The 26,798-nt window shown below is 35.9% G+C and overlaps 1 protein-coding gene across 2 annotated transcripts in view; it reads left to right on the forward strand.

The window, feature by feature from the left end:
• CFAP20DC (CFAP20 domain containing) overlaps positions 1-26,400 on the forward strand; it is a 48,503-nt gene extending 22,103 nt beyond the window's left edge. For both annotated transcript variants that reach the window (XM_065642694.1, XM_065642693.1), the window contains exons 12-17: positions 2,447-2,775; positions 4,682-5,095; positions 8,728-8,931; positions 14,114-14,175; positions 23,711-23,802; positions 26,288-26,400. In XM_065642694.1, coding sequence (XP_065498766.1) covers positions 2,447-2,775; positions 4,682-5,095; positions 8,728-8,931; positions 14,114-14,175; positions 23,711-23,802; positions 26,288-26,400 — 1,214 coding nt within the window. The remainder of the gene's footprint in view (positions 1-2,446; positions 2,776-4,681; positions 5,096-8,727; positions 8,932-14,113; positions 14,176-23,710; positions 23,803-26,287) is intronic.
• Positions 26,401-26,798: the final 398 nt, after the last annotated feature.

Below are 26,798 nucleotides of genomic sequence, written 5' to 3' on the forward strand. Positions count from 1 at the left end.
ATTAATTATGGAATCTATGTAATATCAGGTTTGCTTTGTCATACAATACTCTTATCACCAGACATTTAGTATTCTTGAGCTTTGTGCAACCGTATCCTATGGTGAGCTTGGGACAGTACTGCACTTGTTCTGCCATTAACTTGAGTAAATATTAATTTAAATTTCAGTGGGGAGGGGAGTTTTCATAAGTGGTTGCTCTTATTACCTTAGAGGTTAGACACTGCTATTTATAGTATCTCTTAGATTTATTATAGACCTCAAATCAGCATGTCTCCTGTAGCAGATATTCAGTACCTTTACCAAGGTAAATTGTTTTTAAGCAAGGTAAAAAATAAAATGAGCAAGCATTGTTTATAGCTTACCAATCTTATTTATGCTGTGCTGAAACCTTCATTAAAATGTTAGGCTGCAATTAGAAGCTTTAGCATAAGTCTGACTATGTAGAAGAGCTAATTAGATGTTTAGGTGATCATTCTTGCATTTATCTTGTTTGCTGCAGTGTTGTGATTACATAGTAATTTGCATATTTTGCTAAGAAGATCCTCCGAATTGTTCATTTCAATTGACATGGAAATGCTGAGTTAAAAAGAAATTCCAGTATCATTTGTGGTGGAGAGATAACGGGATTTGGCTTGGTCCAAAACACTCCGTATCTTTCACTTGTAGACTATTAAGAAAATGCAACACTGACTGCAGGTTACAGAAGTTGCTGAACTCTGTAGGTAGCATAAAATGTCATCTTAAAACCTTAAACTTTTCTGTTGTCCCCCCCTCTGCGTATTTCATTAAGTACTGTGGTATACAAACTGATATTTGCATTTAACTTGTTACTAACCCAGGTGTATTTCTTCAACATCTCCGGAAACAAAGGATGTTCTTTATAGAGAAAGTTAGACTAAAAAAGCAGAATATTCAGACTGAATACGATGTAGACGCTAAATCTTCGCAATAGTTCTTTGTATTTATAAAATACTTTTGATCCGAGTAGAGACTTTACGAAATAGACTTTTTATGTAGAGTAGACAATGACCTACTGAATTGTTTTAAACCAGTGTGATTATCTAACATAAAAAGAGTTTTCAAGTAAATTTGGGAGTCTTCATGTAGACACTGAAAAATAGTCTTTTCTGGAACCGAGTAGGTGCAAACCATGAATGTAAAAGATGTGTTAAATCCCTACTTTTCACTGGTTCCCAGTACAAATTACTGCTTAGGATATTAACTGGAGTTCGGTAGCTTTACTAGCTCTCTTCAGTAAACTGGAAAAATCACAGCAAGCCAGTCAGAAGACAGCTGTTTCTCCTGGCGTTCTCATTCTTCCTTCTTTTGCCTTCATTTGTGATGGTTCAGATTTTCCCCCTTCTCCCCGCCCCCAAAGCTGCTGAGTCTGCCTGAAGTGGTAATTATCTCTAACAAAACTAAGAAGAGTAGAATACCACAGTAAATTTACTGTCTTCTCTGACAGCAAGCATTTTATTACTGCAGTGCTACTTTATTATTATGTTTTTAGTATTTTTTATTGAGGCTTTATTAATACAGTTGAAGGTAACTTTGTTTTATGGAGCCAGAAAGTTTCAAGATCTAGTGAATAATCCACACCACACTACCTTTAATGAAGATAAGGGAGTATTGCATACTCGAGCAATTCTCCTTTTCTCAGATGCTATTTGAGATTGGTTTTAATCAATCAAATTGACATTTTTTTTCTATACCGTCATTCCAAACAGTAAAATATATAATTTAACAATAAGAGTATAAAAATGGCCTTTTCCTGTTTATATGGTGCACTCAATCTTTAAATCCATTTCTGTAGTTTATTGTTTGTTTTAAAATTGGCAGATTAGCACCGCCTGTATTCAGGGAAACTTGGTGAAACAGATATCTTCATACATTTTTCATGTCACACTATTTTTCATCAGAGCTGTAGTTTGAAATTGAGATTTAAACCATAAGTTCTGGGCATAAAAGAAAGTGAAGAATTTCAGCAATAAAGAAGCAGTAGATTGTAATATTATGAACTTTCCACCAACTATGTGTGATTATTTTTTTTAAAATGTCAGCCACAAAAAATGCTTATAGAAAAAGATTAATAGCCAAATTTAATAAATGTATGTTTTCCTAAAATGAAATTCAGTTCAACAATTTCAAATCTTAACAGCTAAATAGTTTCAGATTTACAAATTGCAGGCTCGCATGCCACATATCATAGCCTGTGGATTTTTTGAGCTGAGATCTTGAAATGTTTTGATTAACCTTGCCTCACTTAGAAAACAGCCTGGTCTTTTTTGTTGCATCCTCGTCACTCTTCCAACTATATAAATCCGATAAGCAGAATGTCTCTGTATTAAAAAAACTTATTTTGCTGTACAACTTCCAGAGAAAATGAGTGATCAGGTTAACATGTAATTTACATACTTGGCATTAAAATAAATACTGTATGCTTCAGATGAGTGGGTGTTCCCAGAAAGTTTCACAGAAGGAGTTCAGTTGGACAGGAGTGAGCAGTTCGTAGCTACTGAAGATTCAGCCTGGCCTAATTTAACCTCACCACAGAACGCCTCTGAACATCTCGGCAAGGAAAGCAGTGATCACCAAGCAAATAGTAAAGAGATTTTCACGTTTTCATCAAGCCCTCAGTCAGCTCCTCATGGGACATCTCCAAATGTATCGCCAGAATCTTGCCTTTTCCCTTTGGATTTGAAGCAAGACAGTAACGGGGTACATGGGCAAACCCAAATTGAAGATAACTTTGAAGGAACTGACAGCAGTGAAGAGGTAGGCCACTTTGTACGTGTAATTCTTGATAAAGTAGCCTTCATCCTGAAACTCCTAGGATGAAATTCTGTCTTCGAGCTAGACAGAGGGGATAAATCATCTTTTCCCCTTATACCTACAGGTGGATTTGTCTTTGTCAGGTTGTGTTGTCTGACTGGATACAGAGGGAAAATGCAGGTGTACCCTCTGTAACAAGTGGACAAAAGAAACCGAACTCTGTCAGCCCGTGTGCTAACAGAGAGATGTATCGTGTATCATTACAACAAAAAAGGTTTTGGGAAAGCCTGAATCATAGATTTGAGTGAGATACAAGTCCTTTACGGTTGAGCAAGAGTGCAGTAAATAAGGCTTCATTCTGCTTTTTCAAACTGTAAGCAAGGACCGTTTTGCTCACCAACATTGTCGAAAGTGAATTAAGAAATTTCAGCTTTTTACTGTCGATTGGTATTTCTGATTCGTATCCTGTCTGAGCTGTTTCAGCATCACCAACTTTAATTCTTTTGCAGTGTCGAAATCTTTCAGCAATGAAATAAATGAAAGAAAATAAATATTTTTTTAACAAATGTATCAGCTGATACTATATAGAAATTCATCAAATTGTCAATTCACTGAATAGTTGCATTGTGTTATTACAGTAACTCCTACTTTTATGAATGTGCTAATGTATTTCATTTTTAATTATAAAAATCTGTTTCTTAGCATTCTAATCTGTTGCTCATAGCTGAGAAAATGAAACCAAGTTAAATAATAGTAAGATGGACTGAACTTAACAGAAATATTCTATATTCTGTATTTCTGAGAAACCAAATTGCTGATAGTAATTATAAGAAATAGTTTTTCTTAAATATATGTTAATCTTACATGCTGAAGTAAGGTATATTGCTACAGGTTTTCATTCTATTGTCTTATTTTCATTGTATTACAGCTTTCTTTAAAATTCAAATACATTATGTTCGTGTATAACACACATGGATGTGTACACGCTCTTGACCTATATCAAATAAGATGTTTATCTCAACCTACAATTTCAATAGTTGCATGTGAGCATAAATTGGCTTTCTCCTGGAAAACATAAATAAAACTTCATTTTAATTAAAAAAAACGCCTATCTTTGTGGTTTAAATATCTCATACTGCTAAAAAGTCCAAAAATTCCAAAAGCTTTCTTTGGGTTTTTTATGTCACCGCATCATGAATAAAAAAAATATTACAGCTAAAGGGGCTAAATCAGTTTCATCCTAGTCTACATTTGAAGTTAGTGCAGCTGCAAAGGAGAATTATGTACTTTTTTATTAAATCTATGGAAAATCAGTATTATCTACAAAAAATACTTTATTGTAAAGTGTAAGAGAGAGGTTATGAATCAGGATAAATTTCAAATAAGCGAACACTGGCTGTTGCATGTATTGAGTTTGGTAAGACATGCACAATAATAACTGTGCTATTAATAGAATTACACAGTTTATGTCACTTTTGGCTTTTGGGGAGGAAATGTTTCTGCCTGCAAATTGAAAACAGCAAGTATTTATAAATTCCCTTTAGTGGTTACTAATTAGTCGCTGTAATAGTTCAGCGGTATTATTCAATTATCAGAGTCAAATATCAGTAAAGATAAAACTTATTGCTTCTTTTGAGACCATTCACCATCAAGTGACTTATTTTGCAATTATATTAATGTCTTTGCATTCAGCTCAAATTTCTGTCAGGGACTTTGTATAATTAAACTTGTGGTGGCAGCAAACCCAAGAACTCTTGCTATTTGCAGGGGCTGTATGACTGTGGCAGGTGGGACCACGTCACGTAACACTATCAAAAATGCTTTTTTAAGTGTAACAAGTGGGTTCATCAGCAAAGCCTTCAGTGAAGAAATTGAAAATTTTTCCGTCCTTGTTGTTTCCTAAACTTAGGATGACAACAGTGAATTCATCCAGGATACTGAGAACCTCGAGATGAGCCACAACAGGCAAGGACCATCTGATCCAGCAGTTTTTAAAGAGATCCCGTGGAAGAGGATGTCATGGAGAAATGAATACTGGAAGAATAAGGGACACAGCGAACATAACATTGAAGAGACTGTCTTGTCCGAACCACAGAGTTCCACTGTGAGAAAAACAGATTCTGTTAGCTCTCAGAGAAGCTTAAAGCCCACCCTTTCTCTTTCTCCAGCTGGAAGTAAATCTGAATTCGTAAAAGCAATTCTATATGGATCTGAAAAAACTGAAGGATGTGAAGGAGTTTCTGGTCAATTAAAAAGATCCGTCAGTAGAAAGTCTCTCAAGAAAATCTCAAGAGAAAACTCATGTCTATCAACACAGACTTGTGTAAGTGATTTTTACTTTGAGGTTAAATTATTAGATTGTATAGAGAAGCTATACTAGATATACCTATTTGCATGAAGTAAGACATAATGTCTTTCACCCAGGTATATTCTGGTTTCTTCATAACAATGTTTACCGAACTCAGTCTGAAAGTTGATTTTATAGTTTTTCGTGGCACACAAAATATTACTCCAAATAAAACAGAAAACACAGCAGTTAATAGATAAAGACATGTGTAATTGAACAAAATTATAAAAACAGAACATCCTTTTCCATGAAGGGCATGGAGACTGGTTTCCTTTGGGAAAGAAGCAGATTAGAGGGAAAGATGGGGAGTGAAATACAGCACTGCTTCTGATTTTCACCTCCATTGCTGAGACCTTATGGTGATGAAACATATCAGTGGCTGGTGATCTTAAAGACCATTAAAAAAAAAAAAGAGAGAAAACCCTACCAATAGCAGCATATGTTCTGTGTATTTATTATCTGGAAAAGATGTTAGAATCACCACTAGTGATGTAGAAGATGTGGACGAATGCGATGCAGGTGTTCTTTTGGTTTGGGGAAGAAATAAGATGATGTTTTAATTTTTACTGATAGGAAACCCCCACTTGATACTGATATTAGGTGTGTTAATATCCATGTATCTGTAAGTGTATAATAAAACTTGTTTCCATTTTACATCCCCTTTCCTTCCTAGCTTTATCTATAGGAATTCATTTTTTCTATTTTCCAGTAGCTACTCACATTTTTGTGATTAAAAGTATTCCTCTCTGGTTACCTGATTCTTTCCAGTTTTGGAAAATTGTTCCACTTCAAGTTCAACTATATTTATTACTAATCAGAACTGTAATCTGTGTCCATAACAAATGAAGTGGTATGTTGATTACATTGCTAACAGTGTTTAATGCAGCGATCAACTTGGTTCTGTAGAACGTAACTATAGACTACCTAGGTGGATTGCAAGTAAGTTTTTAAACCGTTAGGTATATTTTACAACTTCTTTGTGATACTTTGTTTTAAAAGATGAAGGAAAAGAGGTATCATTTCTCCTCCTCTCAATAAATTGCTGAATTAGACAGAAGGGTTATTACCATACTGCACTTGTAGTTGTAAATGTATTGCACACATATACTATAATTTGTTGCTTGGAAGTATTTTTTGCAAGGTCAAAGCCTATTATCAATGTGTAGAAAATCAGGAGTTTCAGACTTTATTTTATTGCTACAAAATACAAGATGAAAGTATCTGGCATATTTGATCAAGTAATAAAAGTTTCCCATCCAGAAGCCTTTCCTTGGACTACTTTGATATTTCTTTTTGTACTAGGCCACAGTCAAGGTTTGATACCAAATCTGAGTGCCACTGACTGCCTCTTTAACAGTCATTTGTATTAGAAAACATGTTCACCTGGCACTTACAGAATAAAGTCAAATATATATTCTTATTAATTTTTATTAAGAATGTTTCCAATGATTTTAAGATTACTATAATAAGCTATTTGAATGTGGCCTTTTTCTGACCACGTACAAAAAAGCGCTTTGCATATGTATCTGTCAAAGCAGTTTTACAGGAACGAACTAGTATTCTAGGTCCCCACAAGTTTGAAGAAAAGAAGTGCTGACATAATACTGTTAATGACAGTGAGACAACACTGGAGGTGTTTTGTTTGCTGTGGGCATGTAATTATTTTATTTCCATTCTGAAACACTGTTCATTGTTTTAAGAATTACGTCTTTAAGAACCTGGTTGCTTGCAATGTTTTATTCATGTTTTAATAGAGTTCTCTATTAAGTACAAATATTTTTAATTAAGGAAGAGGTACCACCCTCTGGGTAATAGTGCAAGCATGTAGATAGCTGGTAATTAAAGTTTTCCGCATGTATAACTACATTCAAACAATTCTGAATAAATCATTTAAACCTAGAAGAATGCAAATGTCATTATATATGAAAAAAAAATCCTTTAAACAACAGGTTTTGTCAATCTAGCAAAAGTTTTAAGCACTTAATACAAATGCTTTGTCATAAGGGGAGTATGTGCAAAAAGACAAGATAAGCTTTTCATTACTAGATGAAATATTTTAGACAAATTTATGAGTATTGCAAAATTACTTCTTACATCAAAAGTTTCTCCTGAATTACAAAGTGAACTTAATCTCAAATTCAGTTTTCAAATTCTCTCTCTGAAAATTTGCTGAGACAACATAAAATTCGTGAAGAGGTTTTTTTGTAGTAGTCATCTGAAGCTACAGAATAAATAGTCCAAACTATTTCTCTTTCATTACAACGAGTTTATTGTACAGGATGTTAAAGACAGAAAATTGTTGTGACATCTGTTCTCCGTTCTAAATATGGTAGTTCTAGGGTGAGACCATTACAGGAAAAGAAATCAGAACTACAATTTGAAATAAGCTGAGGAAAAAACAAATAATATTTTGAATTGTTTTGTAAAAATTCCAAAAATCTATGCATCTTTCTCCATAGATGTAAAGGAAAAGGAGGAGCCGGGCAATGTTTTGCCCTTATTAAAGAGTGAGAAAAATGTTCTTTGAATGTTTAGTGCTTTTCTGCTGCACAGTGCTAGTTCATCCTGTCATTTTAATGACTGCATACCAATTGCTTCATATGCGAGGTAAGAAAGATAAGCTGAAGCTTCTCTTATAGCAATCAAATAAATGCAGAAGGCTTCTATATAGGAAAATTAACAGGAAATCAGCATCTTCAGCAGTATCAATAAAAGTTATAGCAGGTATAGATCTGGTAGAACGCTAATACTTGCCAGAGGTAACATCGCAAGCTTTGTAAGAAGTGAACAAATAACTGGTAGTAACTGAGCTAAGAACTTGTATTCAGTAAGGGTCTAGAGAAAAAATTATGTATTATTTTAGGATTTAAAATGGTAGTAATAATCACACTACTCAGGAATTAAGCTTGGACCTCATAAAGCCAGAGGTAAAGAAGGGGAGTGGCAGTTGTGCTAACAATTTGTCATCTCCCTGCACCTTGTACAAAATGACAGATTACACATATCTGTGCCAAAAAGTAGCTTCCGAGTGCTGGAGGCTATTCCACAGGAAAAAAATAATTAGTATAAAGAAAAATGAAAATATAGTTATGTTAATCTTAAAATATATACACTAGCAAGTTACCAAAATAACTTTTATAATTTAATGCTGACGTGTAGCTTTCCAGAGAAATTTTATGCTGTGCTTGACAAATAACTAAATGTTATATTGGTGGTGTTTATGTTACTGTGATAACTGTGTGGTTTGGTTTATCTCAAGATTTGCATTTACTGCTTAAGCAATTTTAGGTGCTGGATTTTTGAGTTTCCGAAAGCCTCTTCTGATTTTAATTGCAGTGGAACAGCAACTTCGCCGAACACCCTGGATGCAAACTGCAGTCCATAACAGTGTTTGTGTTCTTCTTCCTTCCTGTCATTACGTGTAAATATGGTTGACCTTCATAGCTGAACAGAAATCTGTTAACTAATCTTTTATAGTAAAGATTATGTTTCTCTTTTAGTGTTACAGCATCTTGAAGATTCTCGAAGAGATTCTCCAAAAAAGATTCTCATATATTCTGTTCCATGGTCCTGTCTATTTTATTGACTTTTTCCATTTTATTTCGCAGGAGTATGACTGGAAAAACTACCAGTCAAATAGACTGAGTCCATCTGAACTACAGATGCTGGCCAGCATGGAGAGACAACAAAATGAAGAAGTAAGGGATGCCGGGATCTCACATGGGCTGAGCACATCACAGATTGACAACTGCAATGTCAGCATAAGTGCAAGCAGCGATGATACAGAAACCTGGAACTCTTGTTTCCCCCCGGTAAGTCTAAACCTGCAGTATTTTCTCTATGTAGTTTCTATCAATTCTGAGACTCCTCGGGAGTCTCGAATATTAAAACTGCTTTGAGTAGCTTTGAAATTTAAGATATCATTAGCAAAAGGTTTTTACAATTTATCGAGTAAAACACACAACCAGAACACATGGACTTCCATCAGGTTCTGTAGTACCACCATGGACAAAGAGCAAACCTATTGTATATATTCCATCCTAGAATCCTGAATAATCAAGTAGGCTGTACAGTTTGTCACAATAGTGGCTGACAACCTGCAGGTGTGTGATACAGTACTTAAAAATAGTTCAAAAATGAATGAAACCCAGATATACCAGTCAGCAACAGCATTACAGTGTGAGTAGTGGAAAATAATTGCTGCTTACAGTGATAAAGTCCCATTACTGAAAAGCTAATGAAAGCTATTTCAAGGACTGAAGCAGGAGAACAGCAGCAAAAAGCTGCAGTGGTTCTGAGCGCTTAGGATGTGACCCTTCTGTATTTTACACCTTGTATCATTATTTGTCCTGGTAGAAAGTGCTACAAAATCGTGCACAGCTGCACTATGTGACAAAGTACTGTTATGAGAAGCAGAGGAATATTTGTTACAGTCCACCAAAGGCTATTGAATGTATGAAATCAAAGAATAATATTTCAGCAACTGTATAAAGGTACTTGCAGGAGCCGCTGTAAAACTAGATAACCTTGTGACTCCATCTGTATTTCAGCAGCATAGTTCTTATTTTATTATAGGTGAAACAATAATAAACAATGAATGTGGCTTAAGTAAAGCACACAACTCTGAGGCAGATCTAATGTTAGAAGAGTAAACGCTGCTGTGTTGCCCCAGTATAAACTATTGTAGGGTAGATGCTCTAAAATGGGAGGTGCTGATTACCTCTAGGGATCTATAGGGTCCAAACAGAGGCTTGCAGTAGCCACCTTCCGTAGTGAACGGTCGACACAGCGTTGGGATTTTGCAGTACACTGGTAAATGAAGGTTTCAAATGAGAAGAGATATATCCATAAGTGGTCTATTATGCAAATAAGAACTTGGTTTGCCAAATAATATTTTGCAGGATATTAGAGAAACAGTAGTAGTTTTTAACTGTTGGAGATATGTCAACATTACACATTTAACTGATTTCATCGTATTTCCAATACTTTTTCTCAGTACTCACTAAAAAGACTCAAACATGGTATAAATCTGCCAGACTGGACAAATGGAATTCAAATAAAGAGAATAGCAGCCTCATTAATTTTTTAGTAGTTTAATTATAAGGAAATTGATAAGAATGTTTAGACATGTCAGGTTTTGTTAATACAAATTACATGACTAAAACAAAACGAACTTTTAAAGTAAACTGTACTGCTCAGGTATTCAGTGAAGCACAACGTGATTGCAGAGTCAGTTCTTTGATCTTTCTGCCTTGATCAGCTTCTGTAGCTTCAGACTAATAGCATCAGTCTGAAAAAGTGTTTAGATATAATAGGTTAGTAATTTAAATTGTAATTTAATATGGCTGTAGTTTTTCACAGTAGTCCGTTGTGACTTTCTTTCTCTGCATAAATCAAGTGTAAAAGGCAACATATTTGTCTTTGAGAGAGAAGTTTTCCAAATTTCATTCAGTTGTCTAAAGTGTTGATGTGTGTTACACATACAGCTTGTCAGGTTTCTCCTCTGCACTTTGCAAGGTGGGCATCGAGGCTTTAAGATCTGGTGGCAATAACCTTGTTTTCAGAAGAGGTAATTCAGAGAGCAAACCTAATCTTTCTTGAATAGTATTCTATCCTCAGAGTATTCATGTGAGGGTGGTAATTCTATTTTCTAGACCTTTAGTATCTAAGAAGGTTATAAACAGCATTTATTAGGGAGGGTGATTATTTAATCACCTCAAGTTGTTCTAACACAGAAGCTTTTAAAACAGTAGCTGGGGGCATTTTTGGTATGGTGGTGTTAAATTTTAATCCTTCTGGATTTTCATCTTCTGCCTTGCATGGTCTTGGTGTAAGACCTAAAATGAGTAAAGTAATCACTTCTTCAGCTTCCAGTTTTTACCAATAAGTGTTCCTTATATATATACTCATATCTTCTATATATTATTTTAAAATATATGTGTAGAATAAAAGCAAATTCATTTTTATGTCACTGATCGTTACTGTGCCGTCATCATTTGAGTTGAGTCAAGAGAATTTGCAAATGATCAATCCTTCCAAAATCTGATGTACAGACCGCAAAAAAGTTTGCGTATATGTGTAGCCATCTTCCAGTTGTGTAGGCAAATGATTTTAGAAAAGAAATAGAAATAATCCTCTTATCGTACTTCGAGAAATTCAAGACAGCTTGAAATTCTTGTTGTGATTAAACTTTCATGCTTACATATGTTTCCAGGTAGTATCTTTCTGATTATTTGAATCAGTAGTATCTATTGCTTTCTCTTATGTTCTTCAAAGATAAGTAAGGAGTATTTTTATTCCCAATTTTCGTTCATTTTATACAATCTTTTAGTCCCTTAGTGGAAAGTATAGCAACAGCACCACCAAAAGGCAGCTTTTTGTGTATCTTTCATTTTGAAATACCTATGATGTTTTGTGAGGCAGGGCAGGATATAATCATGTTAGATAGCGAAGTTATGAATCAAAGTAATACTTTTATATATAAACACATTTTTAGTTTATTTTTTCCATTGCTTGCCATTTTTACTCTAATTTCCAGATTCATTGAGAATTCTCATGTTATTGACTCAAATGAATCTCAGAAACCCTTCTCAATGTAAAGGCACATAGATTGATCATATTGCTAAGTTGCAGTTAGAACAGATGAACAGATGTCCTTAAACAACTATAAACCAGATATACTAAAGCTGTATTTTATAACTTATGATAGTTTACTAGGAACTGAGTATATCCTGTCAGGAGAAGTTGTTGAAATGTGAGTTGTTTAGCAGCTGCTGTAAACTATGACAGCCAGAAAGGAATAAAATAGCTTTGAATATTATACATTACCTAGCACAGCTATCAGTTACAAATATGAAAAACTTGTGGTTTAAAATGTATTTACTTCGAAGGAGAATTGTAAACCCTTGTAAAATGTGTGTGGGGCACAGTTCCAAATCAATAATATGCATGTATGTAGAACTAAATATTTTAAGACTGTATTTGACTGTTTCTTACCTGAATGTTAAGGTCTATGAAATTCCATGTTAGCTTTGCAACAATATGCAAGACACAATTGTGTATACTGCAGAGTATAATGTGAGGTTTCTACCCACATATATACGTTATGCAAGAGAAGTTGCAAAGGTCACGAAATGTTTCTGCTGAAATGCCTTGCTGCGTTCTAGAGCTCCAGTAAGACCTTCCTGCCACGTCAGGGAATTGGCCCGTTCTTCAACAGCTCTTTCCACACCTCAGACACCACTTCAGAAGTAACACAAACATTCTGGAGCAAGATCATATAGAAGAGAATTCAGAGTATCTTCTTGCATAAGGTCCCTGATTCACAGTGAGAAATGCAAAGGACAAGGAAGATTATCCAAGATTGCTCATTGATGTATCTTGGAGGCCTGTAGTGGTGTAATGCTCCGTTACCAGACTCCAGCGTCTGCCCACCACAAAAACTTGTCTTTTGAGTAAGGAGTACTCACAGAGAAGAAAGACCTCGTTCCCCAAGCAACTTCTGAAATAATACAAATTCAGCCACATAGGCCTTGATCTGCGAAATATTTGAAAGAGTATTTCCAGGTTCATACCTACTTTGTGGAAGGTCTTCTGGCCTCCTTTGTGATGATTCAGAAAAGAAAGCCACTTAACACAAAAATGGTCTGGCAGAACTGAAGTCTGACAGACAAGAGGAGTGATATTTAAACCCAGAATTGTTCCAACTGAGAGCTCAGTTTGACAACCCCTGGAGGGATCTGTTCACATCAAGTCAAATTGCAAAACTGAGGCAAACTATTCCTTACTATGCAATGAGCCTAAAAATTATTTAGACAGATATTCTGGTTCACAGACTGACTAATTTACTTTCTGTCTCATCCCCAGTCTTCCGCTAGCCATCATTTGGAAATTGCACTATCCGCCACCAGGCAATGACTCATATTTGGCAGTAATTAGGATGTCATTCATCCTCAACATATATTTTACAATATCCCACTTCCTGAAACCATGAGAACATACTCTTTTTTTTATTCATTTGTAAAAAAGCAATTGCTATCACAATGCTTAGTGTTTCTTTTTAGCATTTCATGTACTAAATGATACAAGTATTGTTAACGTGTGCTTGTATTTTCATTTATTGTGCATTTGCTTCAGTGATTTATTTAGAATTGCTTTTGAGGTGTGTGATAACAGCGAGGGAGTCTCTTCTGGAAGCACCGCATATATACTGACAGAAAATGTATTTCTGAATTTTAGAATTCTTTAGTTTTTATACCAGTTTATGAATATTGATCTTTCTTGCAAATAACTGGTTTTAATGCCTTAAACCAAATGTAGTTTAAAACCTTTGGGGCATATTCTTACAATGGGTAAGACAGACTTGAAGACTGTGGAAAATGATCATATTTTGTGTGAATATTCATACTGTCCCCTACAGCTTTTCATGAACATCTTAACCCAGGTTTCAAATTGGCAGTGCCGTAGAGAAACGTTATTCAGCAAACTTCACTTGGGACTGCGAAGATTACTGTTAATGATGCTTCTGAGGAGGGAGGAACCATGTCTGCCAGCCCTGTTAGCTCTGGCTCAGTGTTGTCGAGTCTCAAGAATGGTTGGTTCAGTGCAGATCCAACCAAGAGTCCCTGCACCAAGCGTCCTACATACGTACAGTCCAGACCTTTCCATCAGACAACACTTTGCCGCCGTTCCCTCTCCGTTTCCTGACACTCTCAACACTCTCACAGGCAGTAGAGAAATGACGGTGTGGTCAACTCCTTAATTCATATGTATTTCCACCCGGACAAGAATCATAAGTTAATTTTTACTTTTGCACAGCTAGGATCTGAATAATTCCTTTTAATTTTCACAGATAAGAAAAAAGACTGTAAAATTTTAATATCAGAAGCTGCAAATGTCTATTCTCATAAAGGGTCTCTTACAAACTTTTATTAAACATTCTGAAAAAATATTTGCCAAGTTGTTTTCTCATTATTATTTTTTTGTTTTCCATAGCCTGTCAGTCAGGAGCATCACTATCAGAAAGAAATGAGCCCACTTTCTCATTCCAACCCACGGTAAGATACCATTTATAGCCTAGGCAGTAAGGATTCAGTTAGTGTGTTCTGAATATTAAATGTGACATTCGTTGATTTAATCTTAAATCTCTTTTCAGTTGCAACCTTCTCTCAGAGAGCTTTACTATTGCGTATTTTAGTTGTTGTCTGCATTGTCCCGGAACATAGAACTGAATTCTGCATGTTTTGAATGTACCGCTGTGTATTTAAACTAACTGACATAGGCCTTGCTCCTGCACTTGCTTTGATGCGTGATACAGCAAATCCTCCTTATCTGACATACAGACACTCTCACCTATTTTTCTCCATTTCTGCTCTGAAGGCTTAAAACTAGAATTCTGTATGTGACCGTAGGTGTCAGGGAATCCGTTTGTTACAAAAATTTTAAATGTTACTTGTTTAGAGAGATTTTTTTCAGTAAATAGCCCAGTCAAGAAAGGGTGTTACAACACCATAGGATAGTTCAAAAGGATCCTGTCTACAAGATATTTGGCTGTCAGTTTTTTAGCTTGATCTATTTTGTCTGGAATCAGCAACAAAATCCCTGTGACTTTAACATAAGGTGAGGTGAAGACAAGGGGAGAGGGTAGCTATGGAGAAATAATCTAATTTAATTGTCCAGTTTCAGAACTGCCTTGTATCTGTGAAAACCCAACATCACTTTGTCAATATTTAACAGCCTGAACAAGAGGTGTATTTTAGAAAGCAGTATTATTTTACTTTCACTTGGTGTCATTAATATGGATTTTGCTTGTCCACATTTTAGCTGGACAATGTATGTGTGTTGGAGGGACAGGAGGAGAGGACATTTCAGATACAACTTATCTTGTTATCAACAGCCTGAAATGTTTTATGGTAACGCACTGAAAGTCAGTTGTGCAGGATAATACGTGTTTCTCGTCACACAGATGTTTTTCAGTCAGTTGTCTCACTTGCCGTCCACATTTTTATTATCTTCTTGTTAGATTTTATCAAGTGAACACTATGAAACTTGCTGTGCAAGTTCACCCAGAGGCATCAGTTATTGCAACATGCCACCATATGTTTCTTAGTGCACACAATATATTACTGGAGTTAGAGTATAATCCTGGATTCCTGTTGCTTTCACATGTAAATCAAAGTGCTCATGTTGCTCTAGAAAACCTCTCTGCCTTGGGTGCTTGTTCTCAGAGGAACTGTCTCTGTCCTTATGAATTGTTGCAATGGATGAGGTGGACACAGACACTTGACTGCAGTCCACAGAGTGACATATCAGGTACCTCATGACTGACAGTTTGTCAAGGACTCTATTCCAGAATCAATTTCATAATTCTGATAGCATTAGAATTGCCTATATTTTAGTGCAAGGTACATTGTTTGTCTTCTTTTTGCCCATACACTCGTTGAGTCAGGTTTTATTAAGTTGTTTTTATGCATGTGCTAAAGTAATTGAGTACTCGGTACATTTTATGTACTGAAAAACAGAATAAACTCTGTTATCTGTAAAAATAAAGCATTTCATCATATCAAGTTAATATGATCAACAAATAAAACTTGTATTTCCATATAATAAAATTTAAAACAAAATAGTATAAATTATTACTTAGTTCTTATGCTAGTTTAATCTAGTACACACAGTAGACTTAAATGTCTCTAGAAATCATTTTCGAGAAATGCAAGCAAAGTATTCGTTAAATACCTGACTTGCAAGTGCCTCATAAATTCAGTAGCCCTTGTGAACTGCCAGAGAAGCATTATTGGGCTGTAAATACCGAAGATGACAAAATTATGAGGTCAGTTTGCATCACGATATAAAAACTGGAGATGATGTGACTTGAATACCATCGTTCACATCATTACCTCTCATTTGTAATGGAAAATTCTGTAATGTCTCTTCACATAAGGTGTGTACCTAAATGAGAGGGAGATAAAATCAGTGGTAATTCTATAACTCTGTTCCTAAACTGTTTTTAAAGCCAATTTTAACAATTAATATATGAACAGCTGGAAAATGTCGAAGTCTTTGTAAGCCTATTGTAGCTATGTAAGGGAACACAGAATATTTGAAAAATTGATATATCGTATGTAGATGGGTGGGTATAAATGCCATGGCATGAAGACAGCTGTGTGATGCGCTTACTGAAACAACAAATACCTTCTTGTAAAGGGTGATAAAGAATTTGACAGGTCTCAAATAACTTTAAAAAGTGTAGTAGTGATATTTTCTGGGAAATGAAGAAGGCAATGTGGAAACTATTGTCCAGTAAATGTAGCTTCTGCCTGTAATAAGATAAAACAAGAAGCCAGGAAAGAAAGCACCTGTGAAGATAATGGAAATGCAGTCAATAAAAGGACCCAGCAAGACTCATTTTCCTTTGGTTCCACTGGATAAAGGTCGTAAGTCTGCCAAGAATATTGCTGGTGCAGTACAAATCACCTCCGCGTTGTGCTGCTTTGCAAGGCGTAGAAGCAGGTGATGGAAGGAGAGGGGCTGACTGCAGAGCCCGTCAGCCCAGGGGACGTGCGGGGTCTCCAGCCCCAGCGCTGCGGTTCCCTCCGCGTGATGTGCTGCTCGGTCCTACCTGAGCTTCCGAATTGCTCTCTTCTCTCCAAGTACAAAGCTGTAACTATCTGTGTTACTACTTCTTCCAGCGATGTACCCGCATCTACTTAGTAAGCATTTCTCCTCCAAAATATTTGTCTCTTAGGTTTGGAAGTTTCATTAAAGGAAATGCTGAAAGAAAGTAAATATTCTAGAGGAATTTCAGCCGTACTGAACTGCAAAATGTAGAGCTGCTCTCTGAAAAAGATCACTTGATCCTAATTTTATTAACAGATTTTTCAGAACTTCTGCAAATGCTCTCCAGAAAACTTATTTATGATAAAAGCTATTTTTTCTATGTTTGAGAGAGGCTTCTTTTATAAGTTCAAACCTATCTTTATAAGCCTTGCCTCAGCAGATCCTCTCTTGGCTTCCTACTCAGCTCTTCCCGAGTTAACAAGTAAAATTTGTTCCTCTGAAGTTCGAACAGCTGTTCCCCAGAAACCACACTAAAGTAGGACACAAATATTTCCACTTTTCTTTGGGTATCCTTTCACAAGAAGTATATTTTACTCAAGTAATTTCATACAAATTGTGCACAGCCAAATTTTCAGTTAGGCTTTACGCAGACATTTAACTCTACGAGTTTAAAAAAATGTATTCCCATTGCACAGAGATTTGATGACAGTGTCTGCCTGATTTGGACTATAGCCAAGAATATAAGACGAGCACATAAAACACAGGTGTCATTTTATGAGAAAGTCTATTGATCAGTGGTCTCAAACCAAATAATGAGTGCTCAAGCTGTTTGTCATTCACAAATGAAAATATTTGTTAAACTGAAGTTTAATTTGTTTTCCCAGTTAGTGGCTGATGGGTTTCATTTGTTAACAGCTCTAAATTCCAACAGCTTCTCCAAAATATATATGTAGGGCTGACAGCTTTTCCAAGGAACCTGCAGAAGTTAATTAATCAATCAGTGAAAATGATCTTTGGAAGTATTGCCTGTGCCTCTGCTGTGGGCTTGGTCAGGGTTTCCTGCACAGAACTATCAGGAGTAAACACAACCATACTCCCTTGTCGCCTCCATCTCTGTGCTGATGGAAGATCGCCCTTGCCAGGCTGGTATGTTCAAGTTCAGCCCTACGCATTGAAAGTATGTTCAGCTTTGAGGCTGTCATTCAAGACCTCTCATCCATCCCAGGTGAAAACTAAACATTCCAATAGCTGATGCATGTGTTATGCCATTGGGAGATTCAGTAAGATTAAGCTCGCCTACAAAATGGTGCAGTAAAAGGATTGTAGCTGTAATGTTTATTTGCTTTACACCAGAACTTCTCTAGCACGTGTGCTGTGAAATTCAGACGCAAAAGGTCTTTGTCTCCCATATTTCCAAGTAAAGGCTTAAATAGCAGAATAATTTAAAGTTAAGAAGCACATTTAAAGTTCTAGTTTTGCAAACGAAGCATATTTGGTTTTATGATTCATTATGATATTGAAGTCATACAGCTCCATTACTTCCACAAAACAGACAATATTACATTATGAAGTATTATAAAATTATACAACAGTTGTCAAAATAAGTGAACAAGAACAATACCTCACAAAATGTACTTGGGTTTTTCATTGTACTTGTTCAGTTACTTTACTCATCCACAAAACAGAGTAATTTGCAATAGGCCTCCCAGTCGTTAATCTGAATTAGCAAAGTTCAGCTGCTTTTGTCAGGCTATAATAAGCATGAAAAAGAACATGACAAAAGAAGCAAATGGCACAGGAAAGACCTAATTAAAAAGGCTAAATTTTTTAATCGTGGTGGTGAAAAGCTTAGCAGGAGAAAGAGTGTTGAGAACCAAGTGGCTAACATCTAAAAGCTTGTTAAAATAATCCAAAAATGGCTTTCCCTTGTTACGGGAATCTGAGAACATGCAAACGTGGCAGCATATATATTAAGGCTTTGAATATAAAACACGGCAGATGCTTTCAAACATACCGTTGTGTTTCTATTTATATAAGGTAGTTTGTATCTCTTTTCGTAGCTTCAGGATTTATTGAAGATATCTTTTATTGGTTCCACCCTTTTTCTGAACGTTTCTGGGCCATTCAGAGTTGTCTGTCTGTGCTTATGTGTAGAGCTGGAGAACAGGCAGTAAAAGATTTTATGTGCCTCTAAGATCTCTTAGATCGAAAGGAAGAGATATGAGTTACCTTGTGATAAATCTGGGACTCCCCGTTCACAGCTAATGTCTAAGGTCTGAGTCCAACTTCTGACAACTTTTATTAGCTGATTAATTCATTAAATTTATACAGCTGATCTTCTGATAAATGAATCAAAGCTAGCAAAGTAAGTATTAATATTTTACTTAAATTGTATGATAAATCACTGTTTTTCTCTACTGGTGTCATTTATATTGCTAGTGAATATCGAGGCTATAATCTAACCACCATGTTGGCTTGCTGGTGCACTAGAGATTTAGTCTTTTAAGTAAATTCCAATGTTACTGTTATTTAAGAGAAGCTATGATAGAAGTTTCATGTATTTAACTGCAGAACATTGACCAAATAGCACAATATAGTAATTACTAAGCTGCTAAACCTCAAAATCCAGGTCATTTGTATTTTTAGACTGACGTAGATGACTGTTTATATTTTTAATAACCTGTGCAAATTTATCATTTGAACTTTGATAATGAAAGAAAAATAGGATAGCATTAACAGGTTAAACTTTGAGCTGCTGCCAGTCAGCATGATTATATTGTGTGCACTTGTAGTAGCACCTCACGCTATCTAAACACCATGTTCAGTAAGTAGAATTCACATTTCCTTTGTTATCCTTGAACCTAATCTAGCACCCACAAGCCAATTCATTTACAGGTTTAAGACTAAGAGGAGCAGATTCAAGTCTTTCCTGCACAGTTGCACTTGTGCCTTTTATGATCTCTTTTTGAGTTACTAACTGATTGAAAATGAAATAATTTAATTTTTAAGGAGGTCTCTCTGCCTCCGTTAGAAGTCTGGTATTTGGCAGGCTGGACTTGCTCAAGCGGTTTGGAGGAAGGAAAAAGGCATTCTGTAAGTATGCTTGGGATTTTCCAAATCTTGGTGCTAGCAAAAAAAGTAGTTCCAGTAAGGCATACAGTAAATGAAGATACTATGTATTAGGGGTGGAATGAATCTGTCACTTTGACGGATTGTGAGGCAAAGAACAGATTAACAGATCACTCATAGTCAGAATGCAGCTCGCTGTGAAAAATGTGCAGGAAATGGTAAGTGTTGGTTTGTGCTGATTTAATGATATTTTGAAACTGCAACAATACTCCAGTAGAATAATACAATGTAGCTCGTGGCTCACGTTTTGATTGTATTGATTACAGCTGGAGGCATTGATGGCATAAGTAGAGTGGGTTTAATTAGTCAGAATGTGTGATTAGCTTTTCTGTTTTAAGGAGATAAGCTCCTTAAAGCTTCTTAAAGAAGTTCCCCAAAAAAATATTCTTTATTCGGCCAGAATCAAAACACAATAAATGGAAACACAGGCCACAGTCTACATTTCTCAGGATACTGCAGGTTATCTCCATGCTGGGGTCTACTTTTAGGCAAAGTCTACAAATTTTTAAGGATTTGTTTAACTTAGCTCATACACTCTGTCTCATACACACACATGCTTTAGTTGCTTCCTAAAGTCAGCTGCAGATTTCACTGTGGAAACGTCTGTCTTGACTGCTACGCTACAGCATTTATCAGAATTACCACTGTAAACCTACTTTTCAGAGGTTTATCACTCAACTGCCAGTATTTACTCTCTACTGCAATTTAGCCAAGAAGATTTCAGCATGCATGAGATTTTTTTTTTTTCAGTATTTTAGGAGAAGTTGATATAGACATTGCTAAGGAACATGTGGAGGTAATAAACCTGGTTTTAATATATATTGTGTAAAATGTTTCAACCTTAAAAGTAATATTAAGTCAATAATGAATCCCTAATATTATAGTGTTTTCATTATTTGTCATGGTGGGAGGGATTAGAATAGCAAAACGGTTAGTTTTTCTTGGACATGGAGAGAAAAAACCCATAAACTGAATCTAGACTGTCTTAATGGGAAAAGTTAAACTTGCTGACACATCTGTTGCCTCTGTCATAAAAAAACATTCTTTTGCCTCCCTTTAGAACTATCAAAATCCCCACATCTCACACTTGCACTTACTAGAGAAAAATAATAATTCATCTACTGAACCAGATGCATCAAAATAAATATAAAGATATAAAGATAAAACTTAACAACTCCTGTACAGAATTAACTCCAATAAATGAAGGGCAAGATCATCCAGCTACTCACAAATCATCCCGTCTCCGATTTCTCAGACTTGATCTTTCACGAGGACCTTCTATAGATGAGACTTCAAACTAAAATTAATACATTTTCTGACTAATAAGAACTATTAATTTAACAGAACCACTGGTTTGATGACACATGATTACCTCCCTCCCTCGATGTTCTCTAAATGAATTGTCTTTTTCTTTTCCATTGGAGGTAATTGCCTGACAATCTTTTCTTCTTGCTAACATCCTCTCTGCTTTCCAGGTACCAACTTTGTTCTTTAGAAATTCTCTGATATGTATTTTATGTGAAAAACATGTATCTTTAAACTCTTCTGTTTTGTGCCAGATCTGTAGAACTGCAAATATACGCTAAAGCTTCTTTACTTTTCTAGCTACATTTGTTGGCCTGAGATAATTCTCTTTAGAAACAAGCACTATCTTTCCTCTCTCCTTGCCCCACTTTTGCTTCAGCAGTCTTCCTAGCAGAAATATTCTAGTTCTTCTCCGGATCTCAAACATCACCATCTTTTTAAAACGTTGTAGTGAATTTGGAAGAAAGGGTAGCTTGGGAAGCAGAGATGTAGATTAGCACTAATAGTTATTCCTTACCTTCTTTAAAATCGGTGCGGTTTCTCCAAGAATTTGCCTCTGCCGACATTGTCTTTCAGTGCAATCGTAGAGAATCAGGTAAGTGATAATGGTTTGTGTTCTCTGGCCACGTCCTATGAGCACAGAGAGGTTCTGCTGTTGGGCTTTTGTTGGCTGATTCTGAAGCAGCAAACACCACACATGCAAGTGGCAGAAATGGAAAATATATTCTGCCATGCCACTGGGTGTCACAGTATGCTTTGAAATATTATTCCTAAAAACTTCTGAAGCTTTGGTGTAAACAAAGAGTCTTTGGCTGTATTCAGGGAATGCAAATATGGTGAACAACGACAGAGAGAGCTAATAATGGGATGTCTGGGCAAGCTGTGTGGATTAGTTGTACCAGTTGTACCAGTTCTCACTGCCATTAGCTGAACCACAGAAAGGAGAAGGATTGGTTGTGAAGTTGGCTTTATATGTGAAAATAATATGATGGTGTAAAAAAATTTTGAAGTACATTTTTTTACATACTGAAATGATGGGAAATTCAATATTTCTTCCTTTAAATCTGCTATACTACTGGCTGGATTTCTACACCAGCAGTTCTGTTTCCTGAAGCAGAAAATTAGGTTTTTCCATTTTGACTGCAAACAGGCAGGCGGTTGTCCCCTGATTCACCCCAGATCATACATACATGCCAACAGGAGATGATGTGGAATCAAAGTCCAGAAGTAGCAGAAAAAACTAAGAAAATAAAAAGGGAGGGGGCAATTTGCATATCTTAGCAATTAGAACACATGACTGAGCCTTGCCAGATTTCTCTGTTAGTAGCAAATCTCACATGAGATCATCAAGGCTTTTCAGAAGGTAGAAGTACACTACCTGTTTAATTGGTGCTGGACAATTGAGTTGAGACTATTGCAGTCTGGCAAGTAAAAAAATCTGTGAAATGTTTGTAAATTCATCCCTTTCAGAGGAAGCCACGAATGTTGAAATCACCTCTAAAGCTCTGACTGATCCCCCGGCCTCTAGCACAAGTTTGCATGGGTCATAATTTTGTGCCAGCTGTTGGAGCAGCCACAGCCAAACACAAGTTGAATCAATCCCAAACCAAGTTTAATTTACTCTGTGGAGCTGTGCTGTTCCCATCAGCATGAAGCAAACACAAGGGAATTTAAAGAGCCCTTTTCCCTTCCATTCCCCTTGCCTTGCAGTGAAATAAGATGGTCAAAAAGGATGGAACTGGTTCTATCAAAATGAGCTGACTTACTGAGGTACCTCAAATTCTGTGTCCAAGTGTTAACTTGCAATCATTTAGTCTAGTTAATAGTTACATGGAAGGTTTAATGTGTTATGACTCTTTACTGTTGAAGAGGAGAGGTGGGAACTTAAGGAAACATCAGCTATGCATATTGTACAGAGATGAGTTTCATACATGAAAATAATTACGCGATGTGGTCGCCTGCACAAGGAATGTCTTAACTTTGTGACTTAGATGTGTCCTTCCAGGGCTGTCTTTCTCTGGTTGATAATATTATGAGTGACTTTTTCAGTGAAAAAAATCTGCGGTTCAGTTTGCAATAAAAAGCAGTAACAATAAAAACAACTCTTCTCCTTTCTTGGAGCTGTAGCAGTCAAAGACAGTGTATCATAAAGTGGCGTATGTGGTATGAACATTGAACTCTACATGAATGTATGATAATGTGAAAATCATTTTTATGAGCTATCACAAAGTAATGTTCAGGAGAGACATAAATTGCCTGTTAAATTGAATAGGGGAAGAAAGTCCATGCTCCCTCCTCTGTGATAAAGATCCCATCAAAACTTTTTTCTTTACAAAAGCAAAATAGATACATGACAGCTGTGGTGAGGAGTCCTCTGTATGCTCTTTGTCAGTAGCTAAAAAAGGAAGGAAGCCTTAACATTTAAGAATTGTCTTAACTGTAAAGTTTATTTTTATAATAATAAAACACAGCTCGATTGTGTTTCATCACACTTGACAACCTTTGATTTCCTTTGAATTTTTTTTAATAATCAAAATAATTAGAAGAAATAGGAACAAGAACTGTTCTTTTACAAATGATATTTTGATTTGTATTTTTCAGGGACTGGTCGAATGTGTTCAGTCCCCCCATCATTCCTGGAAGCCAAGAGCTGGAAGAGCACACTAAATCTTCAGCAAATCAGAGTATTCCAGGTAGGAATTTATGAGGGCAATGAAAAGGACCTGGGTAGGAAGATGGTACTAAATGTTGTTTCTGTAGTGCTGGTGCTGCCTTTTCATAGTTTTCTATACTGCTACATTTTGGTTCCAAGTTGTCTTTTATTATTCTCAGCTCAAGCTAGCAGAGTTTTCCATGAGGTATTATTTATCTCTGATGGAAGAGTAACTTACGCAGTTGCGGCTTCCTAATATGCTGGCTCGATATGGATTAATTCATAAAAAATGCATCCTATTTGTTTAAAATAAGGAATTGATGCTAGTGGGGATGGCAAATCTATGAAAGAACACAAAGACTAAACATTCAGGACAATCACGCTTACATAAGTGGTACTTCTCTTATGAAGAAAAAATTCAGATTTAGCCTTAAATGAAATCTCAGCATGATTTCCTGAGTAAAGACTGTTGTCACCACCTAAAGTGCTCCAGGCTTTTGTTTATCAATGGTGTTTGTTTAGAGAATGGCAAAGAACTTAGCTGCAACTGGAAAGTCAACAACAATAGAATAAAACAAATACCTTGTTTTCTTCAAATACCCCTTTTCTTATCGGTTGTCTTAGGAAACAGGGCAGTTTAATTTAATTTTTAGTTTAATTAAACATTTTTCTTCAAGTCTGGGGAATTCCACGTGAAATCTTATAAATCTCACCTGTGTATTTTTCTGCCTGAGGGATGAAGATGTGTTGGTGATTTACTGTCTAAAATAGACTGTGCCCCTCAAATTGGGAATGTTTTCATAGATCTGTACGTGCAATTGTTTCTGGCAGCAAAATAGGATTTTGATGTCAGGAAGGGACCTTGCTTTGAAGAATCAAATAATAGATTTTTCTTAGGGGTCTTAAGTAAGCCAAAGAGAATTGGACAGTAATCCTTGAGTTAAAGGCATGTTGGATATAAAGTTGTGATAGGTCTCTGAGCATTTTTTATGTTAGTATTAGGAAATCCAAGGCTTGCTGCAATAAAGCTAGAAATTCTGTAAATTTTAAAAATTGGATTATTATCTTTAAAATCTTTAAGAATAAGTATACTTGGGAATTTGTTGGATTTCTTCTGTTATTCACACTAGAAATTCCAAACTGTTTTGTGAATTGTTCCTAAACTGATTTTTCTTTACGCTGAGATATTTTCCATCATGTGTCCATGATTGCACATTTGGAGAACAGAAAATCTCTATATACCTTAGCTTTTTATTTTGGCTTTTTATTTTCATGTCTTTATTCAATCAAATTAAATTCTGACGCATGTATACATATCAGGCATGAATACCATTTGCTTGTTTACTACGATCTGAAATATAGAAAAAGATGGTCAGTTCTACACCTTCTTTGTGCGCTGCGTAAGTTCTCCCAAGAGCCATCCAAACAAAATACCTCCGTTAAGCCCATTTAGCTCACCAGGCCTGATGAAGCACCCACAGCAAGGACAGCAACAATTCGGCTTTGCCCTTTCACCTGTGGTTACAGTAAGAGACAGTTTCTTTCTCATGGCATTTGTTAACGTTACTGAGGAAACACAAATGAAATCTCTTCTGAAACGATAAGGTGCACACCTCTTCTGTATGCATTAAATGCACCAACCTACTTTCTGCTCTCTAGATAATGTAATCTATATATCGTTCTGTGATCCTGGCTGTAAATAGGTTCAGAGCATTGTGAAACTGCTGCTGTTAACATCACAGGCCATTACTTATTATGAAGTGTTAGGGCATACAAAGCATTCAGTTTGTATTAGCAGTCTGACAATGAGATTAACATTCAGCAGTGGATTATTTCCTAACAAAAAACTATAGATCTTGTAACTTAGATTTAGCTTATATGACAGACAGGTTTAGAAAAGGAGCTACAACATATAGAGTGTCTGTAATGGTCTGTATGGCTCTATCAGTGTGTTTTAGGCTAAGGATTCGTTTCTGTTAGCTGAAAACTTTTCTTGTATTTTAATTAACTTCTGACAACCTACATTTAGTTTCTTTTATTGTCCGGAAGAATCTTATTTCCTCTCTGTTACTGAAAGCTCCTCTGTACAGATTTACCTGTACTGGACATTTAGATAACATATTGGACACCAGACATTCAAAATCTTTCATTCTTACAGGCCTTAAGTGTACACTGACCATCTTTGTTCATACTAAAATACTATTGTTTAAGATCATTGAGAAAAATAGCACTTTGAGAGGCTTTGATCCACTCTCAGTTAAGGTGCTTCTGGTGAACTGCGCCATTCGACTCTGAAGTCCAGTTGTTAAGCAAACTCTGACTGACATCATTTCACCTTGACTAAATACAAGTCTTCAGAAATATAATAACAATGTGAATTTCTGTTATCTTGAAAATAACAATTCAGAAGTCAAAAGATGATGCACTTTAAAGAGACATCCTGTCACATCTGACAGAAAGGTATTTCCATGTTGTTGTCTACGTCAACAGGAGTAATTTATTCTTACTTTTCCCACTTGACATAGGTGATGACGACCCCAGTGCTGAAGAAGATGATGAAGTTTTGAATCTTCTCTATGATCCATGTCTGAACTGTTACTTTGATCCAAATTCTGGGAAGTACTATGAGTTGGCATAGTCAGATCCTGAGAGGATATAATTTTGTATTCAGAGTAGCTTTATCTTTTAACTGTTTGTAAAGTGTGACTGAGCAGTATAATTTATCATGTAACATAAAAATTGAACTAACCAATAGCTTTGCAAACAAGTTAATATATTTTGTAAATAGTGTCTTATTTTTATAGTTTTGTATTAAGTTGTTATGCAGTGGAAAATCACATAACATAAAAGTTCCTTGTGACTAAGACATTTGTTAGTCTAATTTATTTCCAGTATTCAGAGTTTCTATATGGAAACAAATGACGTTGAAGCAGTGCTCAGAGTGCTGGGCTTACATGTCTTACCTGTTTGTATTAGTTTTTTCTGTTACAACTTGCAATAAAATCATGTAATTTATTTAACCCATCTGTACGGGGT

Source organism: Caloenas nicobarica, chromosome 11, assembly GCF_036013445.1.
Source record: "Caloenas nicobarica isolate bCalNic1 chromosome 11, bCalNic1.hap1, whole genome shotgun sequence".
NCBI classification, from domain to species: Eukaryota; Metazoa; Chordata; class Aves; order Columbiformes; family Columbidae; genus Caloenas; species Caloenas nicobarica.